The 25,200-nt window shown below is 39.4% G+C and overlaps 6 protein-coding genes across 8 annotated transcripts; 3 read left to right on the top strand and 3 right to left on the bottom strand.

The window, feature by feature from the left end:
• Positions 1–3,537: 3,537 nt before the first annotated feature.
• Positions 3,538–5,058, top strand: LOC149584045 (uncharacterized). The gene is made up of 4 exons (XM_089863306.1): positions 3,538–3,553; positions 3,637–3,823; positions 4,151–4,333; positions 4,892–5,058. The coding sequence occupies exons 2-4, from the start codon at positions 3,664–3,666 to the stop codon at positions 5,056–5,058; spliced, it is 510 nt and encodes a 169-aa protein (XP_089719432.1). The 5' UTR covers positions 3,538–3,553; positions 3,637–3,663.
• Positions 5,059–5,451: 393 nt separating this feature from the next.
• On the bottom strand, positions 5,452–7,531 carry LOC149584044 (uncharacterized). The gene is made up of 3 exons (XM_089863305.1): positions 7,482–7,531; positions 5,695–5,913; positions 5,452–5,614 (listed from the first exon to the last, which is right to left on the bottom strand). Exons 1-3 carry the CDS (start codon positions 7,529–7,531, stop codon positions 5,452–5,454), a joined length of 432 nt encoding a protein of 143 aa, XP_089719431.1.
• A 750-nt stretch (positions 7,532–8,281) lies between these two features.
• Positions 8,282–8,931, top strand: LOC149584043 (uncharacterized). The gene is made up of 2 exons (XM_089863710.1): positions 8,282–8,341; positions 8,418–8,931. The coding sequence occupies exon 2, from the start codon at positions 8,439–8,441 to the stop codon at positions 8,925–8,927; it is 489 nt and encodes a 162-aa protein (XP_089719836.1). The 5' UTR covers positions 8,282–8,341; positions 8,418–8,438; the 3' UTR covers positions 8,928–8,931.
• Positions 8,932–13,564: 4,633 nt separating this feature from the next.
• On the top strand, positions 13,565–14,503 carry LOC149584042 (uncharacterized protein F54H12.2-like). Its single transcript, XM_089863304.1, has one exon. The coding sequence runs from the start codon at positions 13,565–13,567 to the stop codon at positions 14,501–14,503; it is 939 nt and encodes a 312-aa protein (XP_089719430.1).
• A 3,975-nt stretch (positions 14,504–18,478) lies between these two features.
• Positions 18,479–20,058, bottom strand: LOC149584041 (uncharacterized). 2 transcript variants are annotated; one of them, XR_016380244.1, is made up of 3 exons: positions 19,448–20,058; positions 19,107–19,388; positions 18,479–19,047 (listed from the first exon to the last, which is right to left on the bottom strand). XR_016380244.1 is itself a non-coding variant. In XM_089863360.1 (2 exons), exons 1-2 carry the CDS (start codon positions 19,926–19,928, stop codon positions 19,339–19,341), a joined length of 531 nt encoding a protein of 176 aa, XP_089719486.1. In that variant the 5' UTR covers positions 19,929–20,058; the 3' UTR covers positions 18,479–19,338. The 2 variants fall into 2 exon arrangements, 1 of the variants encoding a protein (XP_089719486.1); XM_089863360.1 differs by having other exon boundaries at positions 18,479–19,388.
• Positions 19,903–22,678, bottom strand: LOC149584040 (uncharacterized). 2 transcript variants are annotated; one of them, XM_089863359.1, is made up of 3 exons: positions 21,120–22,678; positions 20,336–21,061; positions 19,903–20,275 (listed from the first exon to the last, which is right to left on the bottom strand). In XM_089863359.1, exons 2-3 carry the CDS (start codon positions 20,724–20,726, stop codon positions 20,028–20,030), a joined length of 639 nt encoding a protein of 212 aa, XP_089719485.1. In that variant the 5' UTR covers positions 20,727–21,061; positions 21,120–22,678; the 3' UTR covers positions 19,903–20,027. The 2 variants fall into 2 exon arrangements, 1 of the variants encoding a protein (XP_089719485.1); XR_016380243.1 differs by lacking the exon at positions 19,903–20,275 and having other exon boundaries at positions 20,606–21,061.
• Between the last annotated feature and the right edge of the window lie 2,522 nt (positions 22,679–25,200).

Below are 25,200 nucleotides of genomic sequence, written 5' to 3'. Positions count from 1 at the left end.
GGCCACCAAAATGTTGATCGTGCGACAGCCTTCATTTTCACCATTCCTTGATGCGTGTCGTGAAGATTTTGAAGCATGGATTTGCGTAGATTTCCTGGAATGATGATTCTTCTTCCCATCAAGAGTAGATTGCCAACTGTTGTTAGTCCAAACTTCGTTTGTAGTATGGTTCGAATTCTCCAGTTGTATGTGATGATTTCCATCCATTTCTTAGCTGTTGTAGGACTATCGTTAAGGTGTGGTCATTCTTCATTTCGGCTTCAATTTGCTTTGAAGTGATTGGTTCGGAATCTAGTTGCTGAATGAGTAAGACTGACTCTACTGGTAGTGGAGGTTCTGCTTGTGGTACTTGTATAGGTAGTCGGCTAAGCGCATCAGCATTGGCATGAAGAAGTCCTTTCTTGTATTCGATAGTGTATCGATACGCTGATAGAGTCAAGGCCCATCTTTGAAGCCTTGCTGCAGCCATTTGAGGTATAGGCTTCTTCTACGATAGCAGATAGATAAGAGGCTGATGGTCTGTCACCAACGTGAATCTTCGTCCAAGCAAGTAGTCCCGGAACTTCGTTACCCCGAAAACAAGAGACAAAGCTTCGCGCTCAAGTTGAGAGTAATTCGTCTCAGCAGGTGCCAATGTTCTGGAAGCAAATGCAATAGGATACTCGTTGTTTTCGACTACGTGGGATATTACTGCTCCAATTCCTCGTGGTGACGCGTCGCATGCCAATCGAATGTCTTTCTTCGGATCGAAGTGCGTTAGGAAATTTGATCTTGCTAGTAGATTCTTGGCATTAGCGAACGCTTGTTTGTGTAGTTCAGTCCATTCCCAGTTAGATGTTTTCTTCATGAGATCGTAGAGAGGAGAAAGTTCTGTGGCTTGGTTCGGAATAAATTTCGAATAGTAATTGAGAAATCCAATGAAGGAGCGCAATTCCTCGAGATTATTTGGTTCCGGCGCATCCATGATCGCTTTCATTTTACAGGTTTGAGGATGAAGTCCATCTTTGTCCAAATGGTAACCAAGGAAATCCAAGCTTGAACACATGAATTGACATTTGTCTCTACCAAGCTTCAGTCCGTTTGAGCGCAGTGTAGTTAATAGTTTATCAAGTTTCTCGTTATGGTCTTGACAATCGATGCCTCCCAAGAGAATGTCATCTTGATATGGTGAGACTGATTTGTGATCTGCCAGAAGGATTTCCATATGTTTCTGGAAAATAGCGGAAGCGGAAGAAACACCAAACGGGAGTCTGTTATATTCAAATAGGCCTCTCGATGTGTTAATTACTGTAAGCTTCTTGGATTCATCATCGAGCTGAAGTTGACTGTATGCATCTTTCATGTCGATTCTTGAAAAGACTGTACATCCGGACATCTTCGCAAATATATCTTCCACCTTAGGAAGCGGGTACTTGTCTGCATCTATGATCGTGTTCGTCGTTACGCTAAAGTCACCGCAAATTCTGACCTTTCCATTCGGTTTTCGTACTGGTACTATCGGTGCTGCGAAACTTGCGAATGGGATCTGGGTAATTATTCCAGCGTCTTCCATCCTTTTTAGCTCTTCCTCAACTTTATCCTCGAGTGCGTATGGTACTGATCTAGCTTTATGAAAAACAGGCTGAATATCAGTTTTCCGGTACAAATGAACCTTGACATCCTTGAGACATCCCAATTGGTCATTGAAGAGTTCTTCGTGTTTATCCAGAATGGCATTACATTCCGGTGTCTGCTTGACATGAGAAACTCTTGATAGTTGAGGCTGGACTCCATTTTGAAGTATCGGCAAACGTGACGATGTCCAAGTTCTTCCACACAGTGTTGGACCTTCACCGCAATAAATGACTAAAGGAAGTACATCTTCTTCATTTTTGAACGTGACTTTAGGATAAATGACTCCAGCTACGTCGACTTCGTGACCAGAGAACGACGTAAGCTTCATGTTGAGAGGTTTCAATTCATATATCTTCAAGAGATCTTGTACTTTGCTACTTGGCAGAAGTGAGTATGCAGAACCGGTATCGACCTCCATTTTGAAGTTTTGATTGTTGATTGTAACAGTAATCTGATATGGTTCTGGAAGTTTGCTATTCTGGTGCGAATCATCAAGGTGATTAATTCGTGATTCTTGTAGTACGTATTCCGGAAATACGTCATATCTCGAATCTTGACGAGTGATTTCGTCTTCGGCTCTTGAAACTTGATGATTGATCTGGTTTGTATTCGATCTTCCTGGATTGGACCGGCAAGCTCTCGAAATATGACCCAGCTTCGTGCATTTGTGGCACTTTGATTCACGAAATGGACAGTCAGGTGAGGAATGTCCTGCGTCGTTACATCGGGAACATTTAAAATGCTGTCTTTCTTGTGATTTCTGAGACTGCTTCTGATAACCATTGGACTGATTCTGGTGCGAATGCTGATTAGAATTTCTTCTTTTCGACCTCTTCTTCCGGTGCAGTATTGAGATAGCATTTGCACTTTCCGTTGATGGTGGTGCTACTTGACTTTTAATGTCGAGAAGGTTGCGACTCGCTGTTTCCATTGCTTGGGCAATTTGAATAGCTTTGGCTAACGTCAGGTTGTCTTCGGAAAGTAACCTCTTCTGTAGAGCATCATCACGGCATCCACAAACTAAACGGTCTCGTAACATGTCGTCTAGCGATGTTCCGTAATTACAAAATTCAGTCATTTTGCGTAGTTCGGATATGTAAATGGCTATAGTCTCCCCGGCTTGTCTTTCTCGCATGTTGAACTTGTATCGTTGTATTATCTCGGAAGGTACTGGGTTGAAGTGCGTGGCAAGGGCGTCAATCAGTTCTTTGTATGTCTTGTCCTTTGGGTTCGTCGAGACTATGTTTCTTAGAGTTCCATACGTCTCGGCCCCGATGAATGTCAGTAGTTGAGCTCTCTTCATCTCTTCCGTCGTGACGTTTGTGACGATGAAGAACTGGTTCAATCTCTCGGAGTATATTGACCATGACTCGACTTTGCTGTTAAAGGATCCAAAGTAGCTGAATGATTCCATAGTGTCGTGGTGGGTACGTATCCCGGCAAAATACGACTGTTGTACTTGAGATGTGTCTCCGTGCGTAACTTTGACAACGGACTTCAACTTATTTAATCTCGCGACTATCGTAAAACCTCGCGCTTTATTTAATACCTCGCGACTTTATCTAAAATCTATCCTGTATTAAATATCTCGCCTCCGTCGCCAATTTGTTGTGTATTGTGGGAGGAAATACTGCAGATGTAATAACTAAAATACTGGTATTTATTACTTGGTCAATGAATAGAAGAGTACAATAAAATATTGTTTACATCGCTTCCCGAGTTCGCGTTAGACTGCCCCGAGGCTTACAACGTAGATTTCTTTTATACCGTTTCGTTATCAGTGGAATAGGCCAAAAGGTTTTTTATATGTATACAACAATAGCTGAAAAAGAACAGATTTTATTTTTACCTTGAAGTTTTCCCTCTGTTCGAAAATGATCCGCATTAATTCCGGAATATAAGAATATTTTTTCTTCTCATACATTTGCAACTTGTCCAGGTAAATCTACAAAAACACGAATGGTATGGACTTTAATTAATTATTATTAATGAGGCAAGCTTTTTGAATTATTCTTTTACTAGTCTACTGAAGTTAATAGTAGCCAGGCAATGGAATTGGAAGGATTACGCAGAGGTTTACGTTACTTGGAAGTCAGTGGTATAACAGTTGGAAGTATTGTAACTGACAGACATAAAGGTATTCGGAAGCACATGAGAGAAGAGCATCCCGCTGTAAAGCATTTTTTTGATTGCTGGCATCTTGCAAAAGGTAAATCCAAGGCTCCCCTGGTAAAATAACGGCTGGTGCACGTTATTTTCTTTTTCCAACCCAAAAATGGAATTTCTCATTGATTTACATGAAATATTTTCGCGGAAAAACCAGTCCCTGCCTACTACTGGGTTAAATATTCGCGTCTAATGCACGGAAATGTAACGCTGCTTAGCTCTGAGATTACGCTATTCAATACAACGTATGTTCCCCCTTGCCAGAGGAGTGTGCACCATCCATTATTTTATCTAGGGAGCCTTCGTTAATCCCTCAAAACCCAAAACAAATTAGGGAATATAGGCCGAATTGTAAATAATATTCATCTAGGGGTTAAAACTAAAATTGAAGCTGCAGGAAAGAAAAAAAACTGCGAAGTTCTTTTGCAATGGAAGCGTAGCATTGTAAACCATGTTTATTGGTGTGCTGTTTCAAGCTACGGAAACGCGGAGTTAGCAAAAGACAAATGGCTTTCGGTTCTTCGTCATGTCACAAATGTGCATACTGGCCATGGTGGGTTTTTTCCAGAGTGTGCTCACGAACAAATAACACCAAGAGATGACAAAAATTATGGCTTTGGACTACTACTCTCAACAAATTTTAACAAATAATAATTGCAGTATCCGAGCCATACAATAGACTAGCATATATTGTGAAGCTCGCAAGCCATGACATGGGCCAATTATCACCCACTGTACAAACATCTAATGTAGAAGCATATCACTCTGTGGTGTTGCACTTTGCAAGCAAGAGTGTTTATTACCCCTCCAAAATTATGAAAGCTAGGTATAAACTTATATTTCTTTATTTTGCCCACATAAGACAAACATAATTTAACTTTGCTGATTGTTCTTGTCAGTCTTACATTTTAATGAAAATTCTAACAAAGCTCACGCTCGCAAACCGGATGACACTTTGCGTTACAGTGTTTAGTTTTCCTAAGGCTAAACTAGGCGAGTATAGTGTAAGACCTATCAAGGAGCCATCTACATACGGTAATTTAATTATATAAAACTTTTACAAGTAAACTTCGTTTTAATTATTTTTTTTCGTATTGTTGGATAAAATTAGATTATATGCAGAATTTATTCAAAATTGTAATGGATAGAGCGGAATTGAGCATGAAGAATGCAAAACATTTATATGATAGAGAACTTCCACGACCGTTAAGTGCTCAATATGTTCACCCTGAAAAATCAGAAGCAATTGAATCGTACAAGACAAAGAAACGTTTTTGAGTTGAAGAAATTAAGGCGAATAAAGCCAGTCTCTCGATGTGGTTGTTTTTATAAGCTACACATCATTACATCCATTTATAAAAAAAAATTCCAAAGATATATTGTCAGAATCATTTCACACTCGTCAAATTAGCTTCCTCTTTACACGGTATCTGAGTTTTAAGTCATCATTGTCTTTAAACATTCTCACACTTAGGCCATGAGGATTGACTATAATACGAGAAATGTTTTAGCGGATGTCATTCTCTCTTTAAAATAAGTATAGGACGTTAGCGTACTTTTATACCATAAATTGGGAATACAATTATAGTTTAACCAGAAGAAGTGTAATCAATTTGAGTACGATATGGCTATTATGAGCCCAGCCCTTGTGCCATTCTTGATTATTTTAATTTAGTCATTAATGCGAGGGTAACGAAATCCAGCATATTCTTCAGATGGAAATGCAGTTCTGATCTTCGTCAAAACGCAGCTAGGAATTGCGCGTCTTTGGTCCCGTCTCAAACGCTTGTGAATCCGTCTGGTGAACTTGTGGTAAGCAATGTAGCGGTACGTTCTAAATAAAACTTTAAGTGGTTAAATGCTAAGTTTGTTAGGACGCATATGCATATAAATAAATTGGTGTAGTTGGTATACCTGTGAATTGTAGCATCATTGGGTATAACGAAGTTGTTATCGCAGTACTCATAAACTCCAGCCTCCAAGCTATATATATTCAAATAAACATATTCAATGCCTGGGTGCTGAGTAATGCAGGTGTGTTGGGCTTGGATTATGTCCCACACTTTTCTTATCTCCTGGTAACAAATACTCTCTTCCGCGGAGCTCATTGGAACACAAAACCCGCAAGTACATCTGGTTATTTAGAAGCAACGTTCATCACAAAACTATGTTAACAATATGGTAGCCTTGATTAATTTAAATGCCTACCAGTTATTGTTGTTAAGTCGTTCATATTCTTCTCTATTTGGCTCCTCTACAATTTCATCTGCTGGGGGGGGGTTAAGTCGCGCCTCAGGCTCGAACTGATAGGGTTGTGCACCTAGATTTTCACGAATCCTAGGCCTAAGAACTGCACCCTCCCTTTCAGACTCGGACGAACCGCTTAAATTAATCGAAAAATCCGACAACACATCGACCAGATTATCCGACTCACTACTCGAGTTTGAAGACATAACAGTTTGAGAAATTGAATTACCAAAATTTCAGCTAAACTATCCGCTTCTTAAAAATCAAAATAGAATTTCAACGTGATTGCAGACGACGCAGACGAGCGCGGGAACTGGAACATAGTCTTGCCGGTCCAGGACGCCCAACTGAAGATTTCGTTTCCTTGAGTCCTGACCCAAAAACCCTCTAGTAAAAGACAAGTTTCTGACGTCATATACTTGTCTTTACTTTGGTAAAATGGCGGTCAAATTTGAAAAATGGGGGTAGAAACTTTATATATTCAAACTTATCTTCCAAAATAACTAGAAATCGGAGAGTTAAAAGTTTGATATTTTTGGATTCTTTGAAAGAAATTCTATCTTTTGTTAAATGAATGAAAGATTTTTTCAAATGAAGCTGCGCGTACCCTTTAAGTAGACTTTCTCAAAAAGGGGTGAAAGCCGAAACCTATTTTCCTAGAAAATGGGTTTGAGAAGCTCAGAAGTTCAGTAGATCATAACCAAGTCAATAAAAAGATCTACAGAATTGTCATTGGGAGTAGAAGGTAGGGGCAGAAAATTTCGCTTTAGAAACCAGGTCATCATCTCAGGGAGGAGGGGGCGGGTTTCCTGCTTAGCGTTACTGGAAGCTAGCTTTAGACCCAAAACTTGCCTGACCTGCTACGACCCCCTTAGCTTTCAGAGTAACTGCACCTCTTATAAAACATTCATAGGCTATAGCTTCTGCTCCGTTACTTAATTCTCTCTGGTGTTATCGCACCGAGAATATTTTTCACCGTGATGTATTGTTTAAAAAGTGTTCAAATAAATGAGTCAAACCAGAGAAACTTGAAGGGTCGATAATTGACAAGGAATGCATATGCAAAGGACGGACCTTCTATTCCAGTACTATTTTCTCTTGTCCAACCTTTCCCCGCTTGCCGTTCATTTTCATAAAAAAAACCAATATTTCGTCTAATTTCGTGAAAGATTGCCAGTGCGTGATCGAATTTTATTGCATCGAGACGCGTTGATACCGAGTTATAACTTACTTGTGATTTGATTTAGTGTTGCGCCTTGACAACGACAGTATTTATAATACCGTCCTTCTTTCAGTCAAATTGTAAGTGCTTGATTATGTTTAATCAGATATTTGTATGAGAATCCCATACATTGATGTATTTATACCCGAGTCTGCCTTAAATGTTTTTAAGCTCTAGCTGGTGGAGAAAAACATTAATCAATTGTGACATGATCTAGGTATTTCGCTAATACAGCCCGAGATTTGTGATGCTCGCGCTCACCGTAGTATTAGGCTTACGCATGTTGTAAGCCGCATTCGAGAAGGTACACACTGGAAGAGTCAGGTGTAAAATGTGTCGTGAACTCACAATGCACAGTCTGAGCTGAACTCTGTTAACTAAGGTGCACACAGAGATCGAGTGTCAGCCCCCCCGGACACGTCTTACCAAGTAAGCTCTCAAATTGAACAGAGCTATCGAAATATATATTAGTTCAAAACTTAAAAAGGTTTGTCAAAGTTCGTGTGTTTCGGGGCTAAGAAAGAGGATACCGTGATACCCTAAAATATTAGGGCCAATTTTTAAATGTTAGGTAAGTAGAGGAATTTTGACAGTTCTGGCGCACTGCAGGCCTGCAGCCTGCAGTCTTATCTTATCTTATCAGTACTTATCTTATCTTATCAGTTTCACTTATCAAAAACGTTACCGTTTGTCGTTCTTCTGCGACGTCATCGTGCTTATCTTATCACCTATCAGTGACGTCATCGTACTTACCTTATCAGTACTTATCTTATCTTATCTCTTATCTTATCAGTTTCACTTATCAAAATCGAGTGTTTATTGGACGAAGGGACTTGGCGCACTGCAGGCCTGCAGCCTGCAGCTCTTTCGTCACCTATTTACAAACACTTATAACCTACGTCAACTATCTACAAACCCTTATAACCTACATCGCGTATATACAAACACTTATAACCTACATCGCATATTTACAGACACTTGTAATTAATTTTAAAGCGTTTCAAGTACATTGAGAGGTATAAAAAGATCCGATTTAGATTTAGCGGACCACAAGTTCTCGATCCATCATCACTTGAAGATTACCGCAAGAATGTAAGTAGATATTTTTCTTTAGAATCATTTAAAATATGAAGGTGAAATAATCTGTGTATGTATGTGTCCTTTACAGCAACTCAAAATCATCGTAATCATGCCTGGATTTATCGACGCAAACTTCTTCCGTGTTAGGAATAAGTGGATTCTAAAAGAGATTGCCATTTTTGTATCGGAAACACGTGAAAGCCATGTCTGGACAATCAAGCCACCGATTCCATTTAACGAGCTTTCTTACGAGGATAAAAGACAATGTAGATGGGTAGAGAGGAACATCTGCGGCTTACAATGGTGTGACGGTGATCATGAATTCCGCAACCAGCAGGAGATCATTGAAGCAATCCGGAAAAAATCTTCTGAATTTTATGCGAAAGGGTTAGAGAAGTGCGATTTTCTCTCTAGCTATTTAAAGCTGAACGTAGTCAACATCGAGGATCTAGGATGTCCGAAGATTTCGTCATTAATATGCGAGACGTTACCACAGTGTTGTCCGTTTCATCGTGACCCCGACCGCTGCGCAACTGCAAAAGCTGCTAAAATTTCATCGTGGTTTCTTCAACAAAGCGGTTCCAACACAAATTTTTAAATAAAATCAGTTTCATATTGTGAAAATGTGTCATTCCTTGAAATGGATTTCAGCCTACAACACCCCTTTAACGATCTCATTGCCGGGGCCACACAATCGGGAAAATCATTTTTTGTAGCTAACCTTATAAAACACAAAGAAATATGTATCTCACCTCCCCCAGATAGGATAATATGGTGTTATACCGAATACCAACCGAGGCTATTTAATTCCGTATTGGAAAACACACCCACAGTTGAATTTCACGAGGGGATATTAAACGTCGATATATTAGACCCTAATGTCAAGAATTTTGTTATACTCGACGACTTGCTTTGCGAGATTTCGAATAATAAAGAAGTAACTAATTAGTTTATACGGGGATCGCATCATAAAAACACTTCGGTATTTATCCTTATGCAAAATTTATATTACCCCGGGAAGGAAATTAGAACATTAAATTTAAACGCCCACTACTTGATAATATTCAAATCCCCTCAAGATAAATCCGCCATATTTCACTTAGCAAAGCAGATTTGTCCCACTAACAGTAAATACGTCATAGACGCATTCCATCAGGCAATTGCTAGAGATTTTGGGTATTTATGGGTTGATTTAAAGCCAACGACGTCAGATGATCATAGACTACGGACGGGACTCATACCGGGCGAAGAAGCCGCAGTCTATATTCCAAAATGAAAAGGGTGCATACGCATCAACATTTCTTAAAGTATCTGACTACTTGTAATGCGTGTCAGAGAAAATACGCTATCAAACACGCTAGTAATGACTCTATCAAGGCTATAGTGGAATGTTGTATAAATGTCCTACGCGGTAACGTGAAGTTATCAGATGACCAGAAGAAACGATTGAAGAAGCACTGTCTAATGTTACGGAAGTTTTCTAAACAAAGCACTGTAGCAAAACGAAAAAAGATCCTTATTCAAAAATGAGGGTTTTACCTCTTTTGTTAGCCCCCCTCTTATCTCTTGTTAGCAGTGCTGCTGGTGCGGCTATAAGCAGAGCAATTAATAATGGCTAGAAAGATGATTTTGGTACCTGAAGAGGTTAACCGTCGATTAAACTCGCAACCAAAGGTGGAAATTGGTGAAAATTTGGATACGAAGACTGTATTGGATGATAGAAAATTAATCCAGACGCAAAAAGATAACATGTACAACCATATATTAACAAGTGCTATTAGCAAAAGAAAAAAGAAGAAGAAACCCGTTAAACAACCGAAGAAGAAAGATTGGTATTCAGAAATAGCCCTGACAATCCCAGATACACACCTCAAGCCGGCCGTCGCTTTATATAAGTGGATTAATAGTAACACTAACATTAATTGGTCTGCCAATGGTGAACTCATGTATAAAGGTCAACCAATCATCGGGTCAAATATTATGGATATTTTACACCAAACTGTTAAAGCATATAAAATAATCGAGATACAATGTCACTGGATTAGACAAATTTTACGATCTGCTTATAAAAGAAAATATACCCAAAACTCTTGTTAAAAATAAGTTCCCATTTGAATACTCTACCAGTGCTGTACCTCTGGATGTATCAAGTACCTCCCTGGATGTATCAAGTACCTCCCTGGATGTATCAAGTACCTCCCTAGATGTACCAAACATTGATTACACACCCCCTACCCCGGAATCTATGTATGGTAATGGGTTTCGTAATTGGATAAAGTTAAAATAAAGAATAAAAACCAAAACCCCGTTTCATTTCTCTCACAAATTACTTTAGAGTTATCATGGAAGGTTGTAACGACCCTTTCCCCCACAGGGTTTCTAGCCTCCCCATCCATTTCATACTTAAGTAATCCCAAAGTTATTACAGCGCTTTTGATATTATTTCTTATTATAATTATCGAACTATCTGATTTCGCTTACTGGTATACTCAAAAAACCTTAAACTGCACGACTAATGGATAAACTAGAAGAAATATACTTCAATGAAAAAGATCCAGGAAGCTTCGGAGGTGTACAAGGACTATATAGGGCTGCGAGGGAAAAGGGGATTAACGTCTCCTTAAATGATGTTATTGAGTTCCTACAACGTCAAGATACGTATACATTACACAAACCCGCAAGGCGCAACTTCAGACGAAACAAGACGATAGTGTACGGTATAGATGAACAATGGCAACTCGATCTGGCAGACATGCAAAACATCAAACGTCATAATGATGGTAATAGATTTCTACTGTGCTGTATTGACGTATTCAGTAAATTCGCCTTCACCGTCGCTATTAAAGACAAGAAAGGATCTACGATGGTTGCGGCGTTTAGATCCGTTTTAGAGTCTGGTAGAAAACCCAAGATTGTGCAATCAGATCATGGAAATGAATTTTTAAATAAGGAACTACAACGCGAATTGAAGCGTTTGAACATCAAGTTTTTCGCCACACACTTGGAGGTGAAATGCAGTATCGTTGAACGGTTTAATCGAACATTAAAGGAGCGAATGTATCGGTAGTGAAGTGACAGAGGAAAACGCGAAACAAATCTGGTACAATTTATACGGGAAAGTTAACTTTTCACCCCCAGTTTCATACCCATTTGAAATTGATGATTAAGTTAGAATAAGCAAAAATAAAAGAACTTTTGAAAAAGGGTATTTGGCCAATTATACCCAAGAACTATTCAAAGTAACAGAACGGATCCCGAGAGATCCACCCGTATATAAACTGAAGGATTTGAACTCAGAGCTCATTTCTGGTGTGTTCTACAAAGAGGAAATACAGAAAGTTGGCAAAGACTTGGAAAACTGTAAATTTAAAATTGAAAGAGTATTACGAAAACGTAGAAAACCTGACGGTTCTAAAGAACTACTCGTACGGTGGCGAGGGTATAGTCCCGAATTTGATTCCTGGGTGCAAGAAGTCGACGTAAAATGAGTTTCTATATAACATTACCTTCCGATTCCTCTACGCAATATTTCAAAGGAAATACTATAAGCAAGTTCAGAACGTATCTACCAGAACCTATAATACTAGAGGGATCACACGAGGTTGCTCTGGCTGAAATAAGCTATCCTAGAACTTGGAATAATGTAAAAAGGGAATGTGCAGTTCGCATTTGGGATAATTCGTTTGTAGGTGTTGCTTCGGATGCAATGGATGAATTCCCAGAAGAGGGATCTGGTTTCGGTGAAAGTGGACAGACAATTAACGGAGTGAATGAAAACCGGGGTATATCGATAATTATACCCCCCGGATATTATGGTTCCGTAGAGGAACTACTCGAAATATTGTCAGCCGACGACGATGCTGGTGCTACTGAAAAAATAAAATCTAGGGTCGAGTTTTCATACAACAAACCAAATCGACGGGTGATGGTTGAGTTAAAAGGGACGAACCAACTTTATATCCCAAGCGAAATTGCCGTTATATTAGGGTTCACGAGGAATTCCAAAAAAGACTTCACTGTGGTCACCTCTATGACGGCCCCATTCAGTTGTGATATGGATGCTGGAATGCACTCCTTATTCGTGTATTCTGATATAATTCAATCTCGATCGGTAGGAGACTCCGACGTCCCTCTCTTGAGAATTATAAGTATAAATGGAAAGGATGGAGACACGGTCGAGAAGGAGTTTGCTAAACCACATTACATGCCAATAGCGAAAAACAACTTCCAAACAATTGAAATAAACATTATGAGTGAAGTGGGTAAACCGGTTAAGTTAGAACGTGGGAAAGTTCACGTCACCCTACAATTCAGGCCCAGAAGAACTTGGCACTTGTTATAAGAACTACGTTGAATTCAACCTCCGCCCCATTTATGACGTGATTGTTAGAGTGAAAGGATGTCTCCATATAATACGAGCCACGTTTCTGTTAAGGATTATGAGGATTATTATCTAAATCAAATTGGACATGGATCCATCCCAGTATATAGAGGTTTGGCCGTGCAACGTGGTTATGGTCTGGGGTCAATTATCTCGTCAGCGTTCAGATCAGCCATGCCATTACTTAAAAGGGGTGCCACGTTCCAAGGTCGAAAGTTTTTAAACACTGGCGCGAAAATTGCGACGGATTATACAAGCGGTGTACCCATTAAACAATCATTGAGAACTAGGGGTAAAGAAGCGGGTAAAGAAACATTGAGAAGGGCGGCCGAAGAAGTGGCCAAGCTAACTGGAAATGGACGTAAAAGGAAACGCAAAGTGTCACCCATCATCAGTTCTGTTCGAACTAAGAGGAAGAGAAGGTCGTTATCTTTACACCCGGATATATTTTCATAATGTCGCTCGCACACCCAAACTCTATGAACAGCGTCAGCTCGGAACTAAATGTTTTTCACGTACCCTATACCCAAACTGGGATAATAGGAAGTCAATGGGTGGAGTATAACTCTACCTCCAATGTAGATGAAAATCAGGCTATTATATTTCCCGTCACCGGGAACTCCGAGTCATACATGGACTTGAAAAACACGCTCCTGCAAGTACAAGTAAAAGTGGTTAAAGCGGATGGGTCTCTACCTAAAGCCGCTGTGTATGACAACAATGGTAATTTGACAACTCAGGCGGATAAAGTTGGACCCGAAAACCTATTACTCTCCAGTCTCTTCAGTTAACTACACGTATCATTGAATGATAGATCAGTTACATCATGTCCTCAACAATACACATACAAGAGCATGATTCAAACGCTATTGACATTTGGTGGTCCAGCGAAAAAGAGTTTTTTGACCGGGGCACTATTCTCCAAAGATACGGCGGGACATTTTGACGACTTTTTCGAAAATGAAGGGTTTTTGAAACGGAGTAAATTCGCCCAAAATGGGGTTATAGACTTGATTGGTGTCGTACACGCTGATATATGCCAGCAAAATCGCTTCATCCCCAATCTGGTCGATGTGAATTTTAAATTTATCAAAAGTCCCAACGAATTCTGCTTATATGCGGACGGAATTAAAGCGAAAGTTATATTTACCCATGCTTCGTTAATCATAAGAAGAGTTAAACTAACCCCCGAGATTATGATATCACACGCCAAAACTCTGGAATTGGCCACGATGAAATACCCCATAACACGTACGGAATGTAATACGTTTTCCATATCTCAGGGAAGTAAGATAGCAGTCAAAGACAATTTATTTAGCGGTCAACAACCGAATAAAGTTGTAATTGGATTTGTAGACCAGAACGCGTTTTTGGGTGATTATAAAATGTCGCTTTTTAATTTTAAAAATGAAGCGCTGACTCAAATCACCTTATCCGTTGATAGAGTTAGCGTACCCTATAAACCCTTAAACCCCAACTTTAAGAGTAACCTATGTATGAGATCGTACGCCAATCTCTTTCTTCAAACCGGACAATGGAATATCGACGAGGGTAATTTCATTGACCGAGACGAATTCCCCAACGGCAACGCTCTTTTCGTATTCGACTTAACACCTGACCTAAACGGTAGTTCGACTGAAAGTTTCAACTTTATAAAGAACGGTAGTGTTCGATTGGAATTAATAATCGCTGAAGCGCTGCCGTCAACAATTAGCGTGATTTACTATTCGGAGTTTCAATCGCTGATAGAAATTGATAAAAACCGCGCTGTTTTATTTGATCAAAGCGTATAATGGACTCTCAACAACTTGAAAAAATATTAAGACGGGACCCATACACTAAGAATTTGTTCAGAGGTGTGTTTCCGGCGGATAAACTACCAAAGACTGTTAAAACCTTTCCATCTCTATTCATTGTCAATACAGACACATCCAGAGGGAAAGGAAAACACTGGACGGCCATATATATTTCAAGAAGAAAAAACACTGAATTTTTGAAAGTTATGGAAATCCACCTGATTTATTTAAATTCAACGATTTCGTGGAACGTAACAGTCTAACTGTTACCTACAATTCACGTCAATTACAAGGGGATTCTAGTTTAACCTGTGGTGGATATGTCGTCTATTTTTCGCTTTATCGGTGTAGGGGGATAAAAATGTTTGAAATAATAAAGAGATTTACTGAAAATAAAAATGTTAATGATCGTATGATTGCCGAATATATGTACAAAAATTACTCAATAAATTTTAATTAATTTTACATTGAAATTTAATGGATGCATTGTTTTATTTCACTTTTAAAGAACCTTGAAAACCATATAAGAGAAAAAAAATACAATAATTTGCGGGGTAATATATAAAAATTACTATAAATATATATACAAATATATAGATTGATATATATATACAAATATATAGATTGATATATATATACAAATATATAGATTGATATATATATACAAATATATAGATTGATATATATATACAAATATATAGATTGATATATATATATATATATACAAATATATAGATTGATATATATATACAAATATATAGATTGATATATATATACAAATATATAGATTGATATATATATATATATACAAATTACCATAAATATATGCAAATTACTATGGATAAATACAAATTCAAATTATTGTTTAGAAATATCAGTATGTCCATGTGCGAGAGTTGAGATGCCATCCTCCAAAATACAGGGTGTTTCTGATAAGTCTGCCATAAATCAAGGGGCGTGTTCTTTGGGTCAAACTGAGTGGAAAGTGTCAAAGAACATGGGGTGTACAAGAATTTGCAACGAAGATATGGCCCCCCAAACATTGGCCCCTAAAACAAGAAAATATTCGAAAATGTAGACTAAAACAAATTCAGCCTTATCAACTTGTTTAGTAATAATGAGACAATTTCAATAGTTTCCCTCTAACATCGTTATTGAACTTTCACCTGGCAGAAGTGTATTAAATGAGTAGAAGTATGCCTACTCTAGTAAAGTAAATTCAAAGTATCATGGTACCTTTCGGTTGGTATTACTTTTATTCTTAACAAGTTAACATGGACGTTACAGGTATTGTTCAAAATGTCCACCAACGGCGTTAAGACAAACATGAACCCGTCTTTCGAAAGATTCTTGGACATGTTGGAAGATTCCTGGCATGTTCCTGATTGGTTGACAACCTTCAATAATTCGTCTTCGCAAGTCTTCCTCATCACGGACTTCATTCTTGTACACGATGTCTTTGAGATGACCCCAAAGATAGAAATCGCACGGATTTAAATCCGGAGATCTGGCTGGCCACGCAACTGGTCCTCCACGCCCAATCCACCTCAAATTAAACGTAGCATTAAGATGTTCTCTAACTGCACGGCTGAAATGTGGGGGTGCCCCGTCGTGCATAAACCACATGTCACGAAGTAATGCTAACGGTATGTCCTCGAGTAGTTCAGGTAAAGTGTCTCTTAAGAACGTGAGATATGCTTCACCATTTAGTCTGGGTGGAAGAAAATGCGGACCTAGTAAATGATTACCGACAATGCCGCACCATACGTTTAAAGAAAATTGCTGTTGGTGACTTCTAACACTAGTTGCGTGTGGGTTTAATTGGCGCCATTCGTGGTGGTTGTGATAGTTCAGAATTCCATCCCGGGAAAAATGTGCCTCGTCGGTTACTAAAAGGACCCGTGGAAATTGATTGTCCTCTACTCTGGCCAAAAACCACTCGCAAAAGTCGATGCGTCTTGGATAATCTGCCGGGTTAAGAGCTTGCACCTTTTGAATATGATACGGGTGAAACTGATGTCCGCGGAGAATTCGCCAGACCAAAACGTGATTAACATGTAATTGTCGTCCAACTTGTCTGGTACTTGTCGAGGGGTCCTCATCGAACATGGCAAGGACGTCTTCCTCGATTTCCTCCATGTCTTCTGGAATGTCTCGCTCTCGAACGTTGTTGGGTTGTACTTGTCCGATGTCCCTCAAGCGCCTGTCAACAGCCTCGAACGTACGACGATTTGGTATGCGTCGTTGCGGAAATTGTTCCTGGTATCGCCGCTGTGCTTCCACTGAATTGCCCTGCGCCAGTCCATACATGAGATGCATGTCTGCATATTCTGCATATTCTGCATTGGTATACACCATACTGTACTACCACACGTTCGTTCGAAGTGATACTGTGACGTTATCAACAACATCGCGTTACTTTATAGCAAACCACCGTTTAGTTTTTACGTTTGCGTCATGACTGTCAGCATTGTTTTTTATTCACGGACTTCATTCTTGTACACGATGTCAAAAAAATCTTTGAGATGACCCCAAAGACTTTTTAGCAAACCACCGTTTATTGTTTACGTTTGTGAATAAAAAACAATGCTGACAGTCATGACGCAAACGTAAAAACTAAACGGTGGTTTGCTATAAAGTAACGCGATGTTGTTGATAACGTCACAGTATCACTTCGAACGAACGTGTGGTAGTACAGTATGGCGTATACCAATGCAGAATATGCAGACATGCATCTCATGTATGGACTGGCGCAGGGCAATTCAGTGGAAGCACAGCGGCGATACCAGGAACAATTTCCGCAACGACGCATACCAAATCGTCGTACGTTTGAGGCTGTTGACAGGCGCTTGAGGGACATCGGACAAGTACAACCCAACAACGTTCGAGAGCGAGACATTCCAGAAGACATGGAGGAAATCGAGGAAGACGTCCTTGCCATGTTCGATGAGGACCCCTCGACAAGTACCAGACAAGTTGGACGACAATTACATGTTAATCACGTTTTGGTCTGGCGAATTCTCCGCGGACATCAGTTTCACCCGTATCATATTCAAAAGGTGCAAGCTCTTAACCCGGTAGATTATCCAAGACGCATCGACTTTTGCGAGTGGTTTTTGGCCAGAGTAGAGGACAATCAATTTCCACGGGTCCTTTTAGTAACCGACGAGGCACATTTTTCCCGGGATGGAATTCTGAACTATCACAACCACCACGAATGGCGCCAATTAAACCCACACGCAACTAGTGTTAGAAGTCACCAACAGCAATTTTCTTTAAACGTATGGTGCGGCATTGTCGGTAATCATTTACTAGGTCCGCATTCTCTTCCACCCAGACTAAATGGTGAAGCATATCTCACGTTCTTAAGAGACACTTTACCTGAACTACTCGAGGACATACCGTTAGCATTACTTCGTGACATGTGGTTTATGCACGACGGGGCACCCCCACATTTCAGCCGTGCAGTTAGAGAACATCTTAATGCTACGTTTAATTTGAGGTGGATTGGGCGTGGAGGACCAGTTGCGTGGCCAGCCAGATCTCCGGATTTAAATCCGTGCGATTTCTATCTTTGGGGTCATCTCAAAGACATCGTGTACAAGAATGAAGTCCGTGATGAGGAAGACTTGCGAAGACGAATTATTGAAGGTTGTCAAACAATCAGGAACATGCCAGGAATCTTCCAACATGTCCAAGAATCTTTCGAAAGACGGGTTCATGTTTGTCTTAACGCCGTTGGTGGACATTTTGAACAATACCTGTAACGTCCATGTTAACTTGTTAAGAATAAAAGTAATACCAACCGAAAGGTACCATGATACTTTGAATTTACTTTACTAGAGTAGGCATACTTCTACTCATTTAATACACTTCTGCCAGGTGAAAGTTCAATAACGATGTTAGAGGGAAACTATTGAAATTGTCTCATATTTCTAAACAAGTTGATAAGGCTGATTTTGTTTTAGTCTACATTTTCGAATATTTTCCTGTTTTAGGGGCCAATGTTTGGGGGGCCATATCTTCGTTGCAAATTCTTGTACACCCCATGTTCTTTGACACTTTCCACACAGTTTGACCCAAAGAACACGCCCCTTGATTTATGGCAGACTTATCAGAAACACCCTGTATAGCGCTTGTCGTCACAGGGGTTCAAACATAGTTTGTTTTGTCGTACTGTGTAAAGATTATGCTTTTCACTAACGATACGTTTCATCTCCGCAACGGTAACCCGTCGATTCAAGAGACAATCTAGATAATCTTTGTGAAAAACACTTTTCTTCACAACTCGTTTACAGATGCCCTTGGCTGTCTTCTTCTCTCCCTCTCCGCTGATAAAATGCTATACATTTTAGGACGTAGGCCACAGAATTCGTGCATGGGTACACCGTTTAGTTCGTCTTTGAATTTCCCTAGGACCTTTTTATTTTCATTACTAAAAAGCGGATGATCCGTAGGATATCCGGAGAAATCATAGTGGTGAGCTTGTAGAGCAAAATCAGCGTATAAATCTCCCGTCTCTATGGAATAGGTGAGACTGTCTGAAATATTATTTTTATTTAGATTATATTATTTATGTATATGTGTGAAATAAACATACCTGTATCAGTGAAAAGTAATTTGACTTTACTGCCGTATTGCGCACGGATTACATCATAATGAAACCTACACATGAGAAGTTTGGAGAGGTCTAAGATTGTAAAACCCGTGTAGATGGGTCGATTCAAGGTAATGAACTTCTTCATAGAGTGGATCCCCACCAGATCATTATGAAAAATTGTGAATTTCTCAAATGCAGGTGAACTGGCTCTTTTGACAGCTAACTCAGGGTGTTAAACCAGATCAAACTTGATTCGATTCCTTAAATTTCCCATGGTTTTTCCTATAGAATGATAAATATTGTTATTGACGGATCTGAATTTTTCATACTAATATACTAACCGAAGACGGCGTTATTCATTAATTTGAAGAAATCCTTCTCGAAATCGTTGGCAGCCGCCTTTCTTTTTTCCGTATTGAAGGCGATGTACTGGGACAACCAAGTTCCCTGCTCAAAGGACATGATACGATGGACCCGACTGATTTTCATACCTTTCTCGACGTAATATTTTAGGTTACGGTAGTGGACGATGTATTTGGTTTTAGGGTGAAGATCCGGTACCAGTTTGGGAAGAGAGTCTTTCAGTGGGATATTCAAGTATTCCAATTGTTCCCTAGTGTAATCAGACAATTCCGAGGTTGAGATAGATCGTTTTTGCGGGACTAGCGGAAGGTCATTATGAGTGTGGTGGAGTTCAGTTGGATATGCCAAGTCGACCTCGAGGATGTATCCGATTTTGTCACCATCCGGGTGGTTAAGTACGTCTGCGATAGGTGTGGAATTATCCCATTGAAAGTTTTTCATTGGCATGGGATCCATCATGACGGTGCCGTATAGGTTGTTACAGTCTAGATACGTTAGAAAACTCGTGGGTTTTTTCGGATCGTAGGTCTCGGGGAAGAGGTTATTGTTGGCTGTTGCCTAACGGTGACTAATCGTGGAAACACCCCCGCGAATCCCTTTTTCAATCATCAAATGCATATCCGGGTCAAGCAGTAAATCCAACTGCACGCCTGTCATGTAGAGGGCGCTCTCGCAAGCGAATCCTGGACTTGTATAGGAATGTGCGCTGTCTAATTTGTAATAGTTCATACAAATACTTCGGAAAGATTCGAAAACGTCAGCTAGCTGTAGAGTGTCAGCAGCGACGTAGAGGTCGTGATACTCGCCTAAAACGTATCTCCCTGTTAGCATGACAGTTATTGGGGGTTGTATATAAAAACCCTTACCTATGTTTTTAATCTGGAAAGTTTCCCAGACCTTTTGCGCATGCTCATAATCACTGTCAGAGATATGAGAGTCAGTTAAGATGTTGAAGAACTCTTCCTTCGAGGGTAGTTGTTCCAGATCAAATTTTTCTGTACTGTCCATGTAATCATAAGGGTACACTCCCTTCCGTAATAGTAAGGCGGATTCGTCAGTTGTATACACGGAATTTAAAATGGGGAACTTCTCCGACCCTCCTTTAGCTAGATTCCCTACGAGGGTTTCCAGGGAAGCGGGTAAAAATCTACACGAGTCAACGAAACGCAGATGACCTAGCGAGAAGGAAATATACGTCTCACTATTGCTCAGAATGCATTCGATTTTCTTATTTTTAATTAATCCGATTTGCTGCATGAGGAGATGGCCATCGTAGCGACTCAGGTTATGTAGGAAGACGGGTAAATGTAGAGGTGGTTTCAGTTTTAGATTGCAACTATTGTGCGCTGCTCCACGGTACGTCCCCAAGTAAGGATCGTGATCTCGAACTTTCCAATCCTTCTCCGTGAACGGTTTATTACATAGATAACAGAGTGAAGTCTTTCTGAAAGTTATCTCCTCCTCGATCGATAGACTCAATGGGGATTTTTTCGCGATTTTATCTAGGATAACTTTCGATTCAAAATCTAATCTATCAAAAAAGACGTTGGTTGCGTCTTTCCCCCTATATGTAACTGGTTTATTGGGAGTTCCTGATAACAAATATATGGATTTATAAGATGAAAAATTAAACTTTGTACTGTAACTTACCGTCAGGACCAACTACGACGTAGGAAAAACCACAAGATATATGTAAAGCTAGAGTGGTGGTCGAAGAAAGCGTCGATTCTGGTAAGCCGGTGTCAACCTTAGGCACAATCGACTCAAAATCAGCTTAGATAACATACGGAACCCTCATACACCATCCGAACTTTCTGAATTTACAGATGGGTTCCTTGGTGGGCATGATGATACGTTGAGGTCCGTGGATGTTACAATCTTTCACGTGTTCGTTGTGGTTACTTTTAGCGTTGGTACCAGTGAAGCGGTGTAGACAATAACGACAGTAGAACGTCACCCCATCGTGTTTCGTAAAATCGTTTAAGAGACGACTTAAGCTTTTTATTAAGCAGTAATGTTGTTTTTTCCCTTGGGTAAGTAATAAGAGGTCAATTTGCCGTTCTTCTTGCACTTTATTGTTACTAACGTAGATGGGGAAAACTATTACTTCTAACGCAAAGATGTTAACCGATAGCTTATTTACCCGTTCAAATTTTTCCAGTTTGTTTGAATCAGGTTTAAAGGGGAAAGATACCCCATCCAGATTCAACTCCTCAGTAAACCCGGTGTATTTACTAACACGTTGAGGGTCTTTATCAACTGGGTGTAGTTTAGCTAAAATGATGTATAAAGAGCATCTATCATCGGAGTTTTTGATATTAATCACGGCTTTTTATCAGCTATCCATTGGGGTAGTTCAATATATGACCCCCCTCGCAGGGGTGCATAGATAATAATGTTTAATTGTAGGTGTAATATACGATCTAACACCCAACCGGATCCCATGTTTTCAAACCCGGACATTGATTGCTCGATTTTTTTAATACTTCCCGAGATTTGTTCTGGGATAGCGTCAGAACTTAATGTGGCATAGGTAATCCCACGAAAATACGGCAGAGCTTCAACGACAGAGTCGGCGTCGGCTATGGGTCTTGTATAACGCGCACGGATCACTATATTCCATTTCACCCCTTTTTTCAACTGTAGTTTATTTAGAACATAAGTATAAATTGTATCTTTATGGTTGTTAATTAATCTTGTTGCATCTGTTTCTACACCACTCGGGTTTATGCGGGCGGCAAAAACAACGTCTCCTAGAGCTTCGATTTCCTCCCACTCGTCTTGAGGTTCTGGTGACGGTGAGGAGCGTTTAGCAGGTGGGGTATCGTCACCTGAATGGTAACGTTTCCGAGGTTCTCGGGATGTAGAGGGAAGATTAGGGTTTGGTGGAGGAGGTATGGCGGGTTGGGGTGATGTCTCGAGGTTTGAGGGTGGGGTGGTTATGTCTGGAGTTGGACGGTTGTTAGAAGAACTTGCAAGAGGTTGAACATGTACCTTTTTGACGTGGTTTTTTAAATTAGTTTTTCGCGTAAATGATACTGAACATTGGGCACACGCGAACTTTATATTTTTATGCTGCGAGCGGATATGTTGCGTTGAATTTTTTATTGCAGTAAACTTAGCGTCACATTTATCACAGTGAAACATTTTTTCAATAATGTGAATACTGCTAATTTTAATTTTTACTCTTACCTCCTTAAGTAACGGCAGCTGAATACATGACGTATCAAGACTTGTGATTTTAAAAATCTATATCGAGTCTATTTATACTTCCCTGAAACACTTGAAATTGATAAAGTTTACCCTATTGCCTTTAGCAAGTACAATACATGTGTCAGCAAATCTTAAAGTGAGTAATCGGAAACCTCTAAAGCTTGAAAATAATAATTCTTTAAAAGTAAAGAAACTCTTAATTTTAAGTGTTTGTAAATAACTATCGTGAGGGGGAGCTTTAGGGGTCTTTAAGTAGGATAGATCATCGAAAAACCTCTAAGATTAAAGTACTTGAAAAGAATACTCTCTCTAAATTATAAGTGTTTGTAAATAGCTTGAGTGGAAGAGAGAAGAGTTTTATCGACTTTAAGTGCAATAAGTCGTCGGGGAAAAGGTTAGGGATACACGATAATAAGTCGTATAGATTTATTAGTAGAGTGAGTGAGTGACATTGTAAATATTAAATTTATTTAATTTTTAACAATTGTTTAAGGAGTAGATAATTATTGTTATCATTTGTTTACAAAATTCAATACTTCAAAAGGTCTTGTTCAAAAACTTGTGATGAACATCCTCTATATTAATAGATTTTATGGCTTCTAGGTGTTTATTTGCCGAGGTGGTCCAATTGAAATCTAGGCAGTCGTGCTGTAGTTGAGATGGGTGGTCAATCGTACAACCGTTGCAGGATTTTTTAATGATTTCTCGTAGTTGTGTTTCAACGTTTTCTTTTATAAGATTGTAAACACGCTTCGCCTCGTTTAAAAACGTGAGTATGTTTGCGTACTGATCCAGAAGACTTTTCCAGGGATGTAAACTTACGTTAAAACCCTTTTTCGTCGGGATGTATGTCCCGTAACTCTTTCCGGTCCCGCAAATCATTTCTCTAATGTCTAATACTCTTCTGTCTTTATAGGTATACATTTCAATACGTTTGTTATTTGATCCTTCTAAGAACGTTGAATACGTTGAAGAAGTCTTACTCTCCAAGAACGACGTGATTTGATGTCGCATGTCCCATATTTCCGCAAATTCTAACTCGGTCAGAGTAATGCCGGAAGATCCATCGTTAAGTCCGAGCTTCAATTGACATCCTGGGGTGACGATGACAGACTTGGTATATGAAACCTCGAACACGTTGCTTCCACACCTAAATACCCGTGAATTATAATACGGTTCGCATACAGTTTTAAAACGATTCTAAAGAAAAATATCTACTTACATTCTTGCGGTAATCTTCAAGTGATGATGGATCGAGAACTTGTGGTTCGCTAAATCTAAATCGGATCTTTTTTACCTCTCAATGTACTTGAAACGCTTTAAAATTAATTACAAGTGTCTGTAAATATACGATGTAAGTTATAAGTGTTTGTATATACGCGATGTAGGTTATAAGTGTTTGTAGATAGTTGACGTAGGTTATAAGTGTTTGTAAATAGGTGACGTAAGAGCTGCAGGCTGCAGACCTGCAGTGCGCCAAGTCCCTTCGTCCAATAAACGCTCGTTTTTGATAAGTGAAACTGATAAGATAAGAGATAAGAACTGATAAGATAAGATAAGTACGATGACGTCACTGATAGGTGATAAGATAAGCACGATGACGTCGCAGGAGAATGATAAACGGTAACGTTTTTGATAAGTGAAACTGATAAGATATGAGATAAGATAAGTGAAACTGATAAGATATGAGATAAGATAAGATAAATACTGATAAGATAAGATAAGGTAAGATAAGACTGCAGGCTGCAGGCCTGCAGTGCGCCAGAACAGTCAAAATTCCTCTACTTAGGTAATATTATAAGTTTGTATAGCCTAATAGGGGTTTCTGAGAAATCACAAGTATAATAAACCCAAATGAATACAATATCTGCATAAGTGTATGATTTATGTTACATAACTGTGCCATTAAAAGCTCAACTGTTCCTGGGTACTAGTCGTGGAGTGACGAATGTGATGGTTGAGACTCGAAAAGCGATGCCTTATGCCTAAGAAGGGAGATTGTCTGGAAAATCTTTAAGTTATTCTTTAGCAATACTCGCTATATTAAATGACACACTGGTGGAACATATCTTATACACCTATTATATCAACTATTCTGAAAACTGAGGCTTATATAGAAGTTCATAAGAATAGATCGGAAAGCCGTTATGGAACCAGTTTCTCACTTTTAAAGCCATGTTCACAATTACACAGGATAAACCGGTTCGAAGCGCTTCAAAACGCTTTCAAAGTGGCGTGTGAACGGCACAATACGATTTAAGAGTGTTTTAAAGCGCTTCGAACCGGTTTATCCTGCGTAAGTGCGAACATGGCTTAAGTGATTGATTCACACATACTTTACATGCTTTTTTCACATTCTGTTCATTTTAGAACTCAACTAAATAATTTGTTTGCGGCAATTCTGGATGGCGTGTTTTAGACTGCCAGGAAACAATATTTAAGATTTTCAAACTTTAATACATTACTCAATAGTCTCTGTTTATAAGCGGATATGGCCTCGAGGCTCGGTCGGTGGGAT

The sequence above is a fragment of the Phalangium opilio genome, unplaced genomic scaffold (assembly GCF_054372755.1).
Source record: "Phalangium opilio isolate 3A_F unplaced genomic scaffold, DU_Popi_V2 ptg001170l_1, whole genome shotgun sequence".
Lineage (NCBI taxonomy): Eukaryota > Metazoa > Arthropoda > Arachnida > Opiliones > Phalangiidae > Phalangium > Phalangium opilio.
Note: the sequence above shows the minus strand (reverse complement) of the source record. Positions and strands in the feature narration are given on the sequence as shown.

Bases quoted from the DNA above. Each gene is read 5' to 3' on its own strand.
- LOC149584045 (XM_089863306.1), top strand. From the start codon at position 3,664: ATGGAATTGGAAGGATTACGCAGAGGTTTACGTTACTTGGAAGTCAGT. The intron at 3,824-4,150 runs GTAAATCCAAGG...ATATTCATCTAG, and splicing joins TTGCTGGCATCTTGCAAAAG to GGGTTAAAACTAAAATTGAA. The intron at 4,334-4,891 runs GTGGGTTTTTTC...GGATAAAATTAG, and splicing joins AAATGTGCATACTGGCCATG to ATTATATGCAGAATTTATTC.
- LOC149584044 (XM_089863305.1), bottom strand. From the start codon at position 7,531: ATGCGTAAGCCTAATACTACGGTGAGCGCGAGCATCACAAATCTCGGG. The intron at 5,914-7,481 runs GTATTAGCGAAA...CTAAATAACCAG, and splicing joins AGCATCACAAATCTCGGGCT to ATGTACTTGCGGGTTTTGTG. The intron at 5,615-5,694 runs GTATACCAACTA...AGTTTTATTTAG, and splicing joins AATGATGCTACAATTCACAG to AACGTACCGCTACATTGCTT.
- LOC149584043 (XM_089863710.1), top strand. From the start codon at position 8,439: ATGCCTGGATTTATCGACGCAAACTTCTTCCGTGTTAGGAATAAGTGG.
- LOC149584042 (XM_089863304.1), top strand. From the start codon at position 13,565: ATGATTCAAACGCTATTGACATTTGGTGGTCCAGCGAAAAAGAGTTTT.
- LOC149584041 (XM_089863360.1), bottom strand. From the start codon at position 19,928: ATGATGGATCCCATGCCAATGAAAAACTTTCAATGGGATAATTCCACA. The intron at 19,389-19,447 runs GTTAGTATATTA...ATCATTCTATAG, and splicing joins AATGAATAACGCCGTCTTCG to GAAAAACCATGGGAAATTTA.
- LOC149584040 (XM_089863359.1), bottom strand. From the start codon at position 20,726: ATGCAGCAAATCGGATTAATTAAAAATAAGAAAATCGAATGCATTCTG. The intron at 20,276-20,335 runs GTAAGGGTTTTT...GATACGTTTTAG, and splicing joins TTTCCAGATTAAAAACATAG to GCGAGTATCACGACCTCTAC.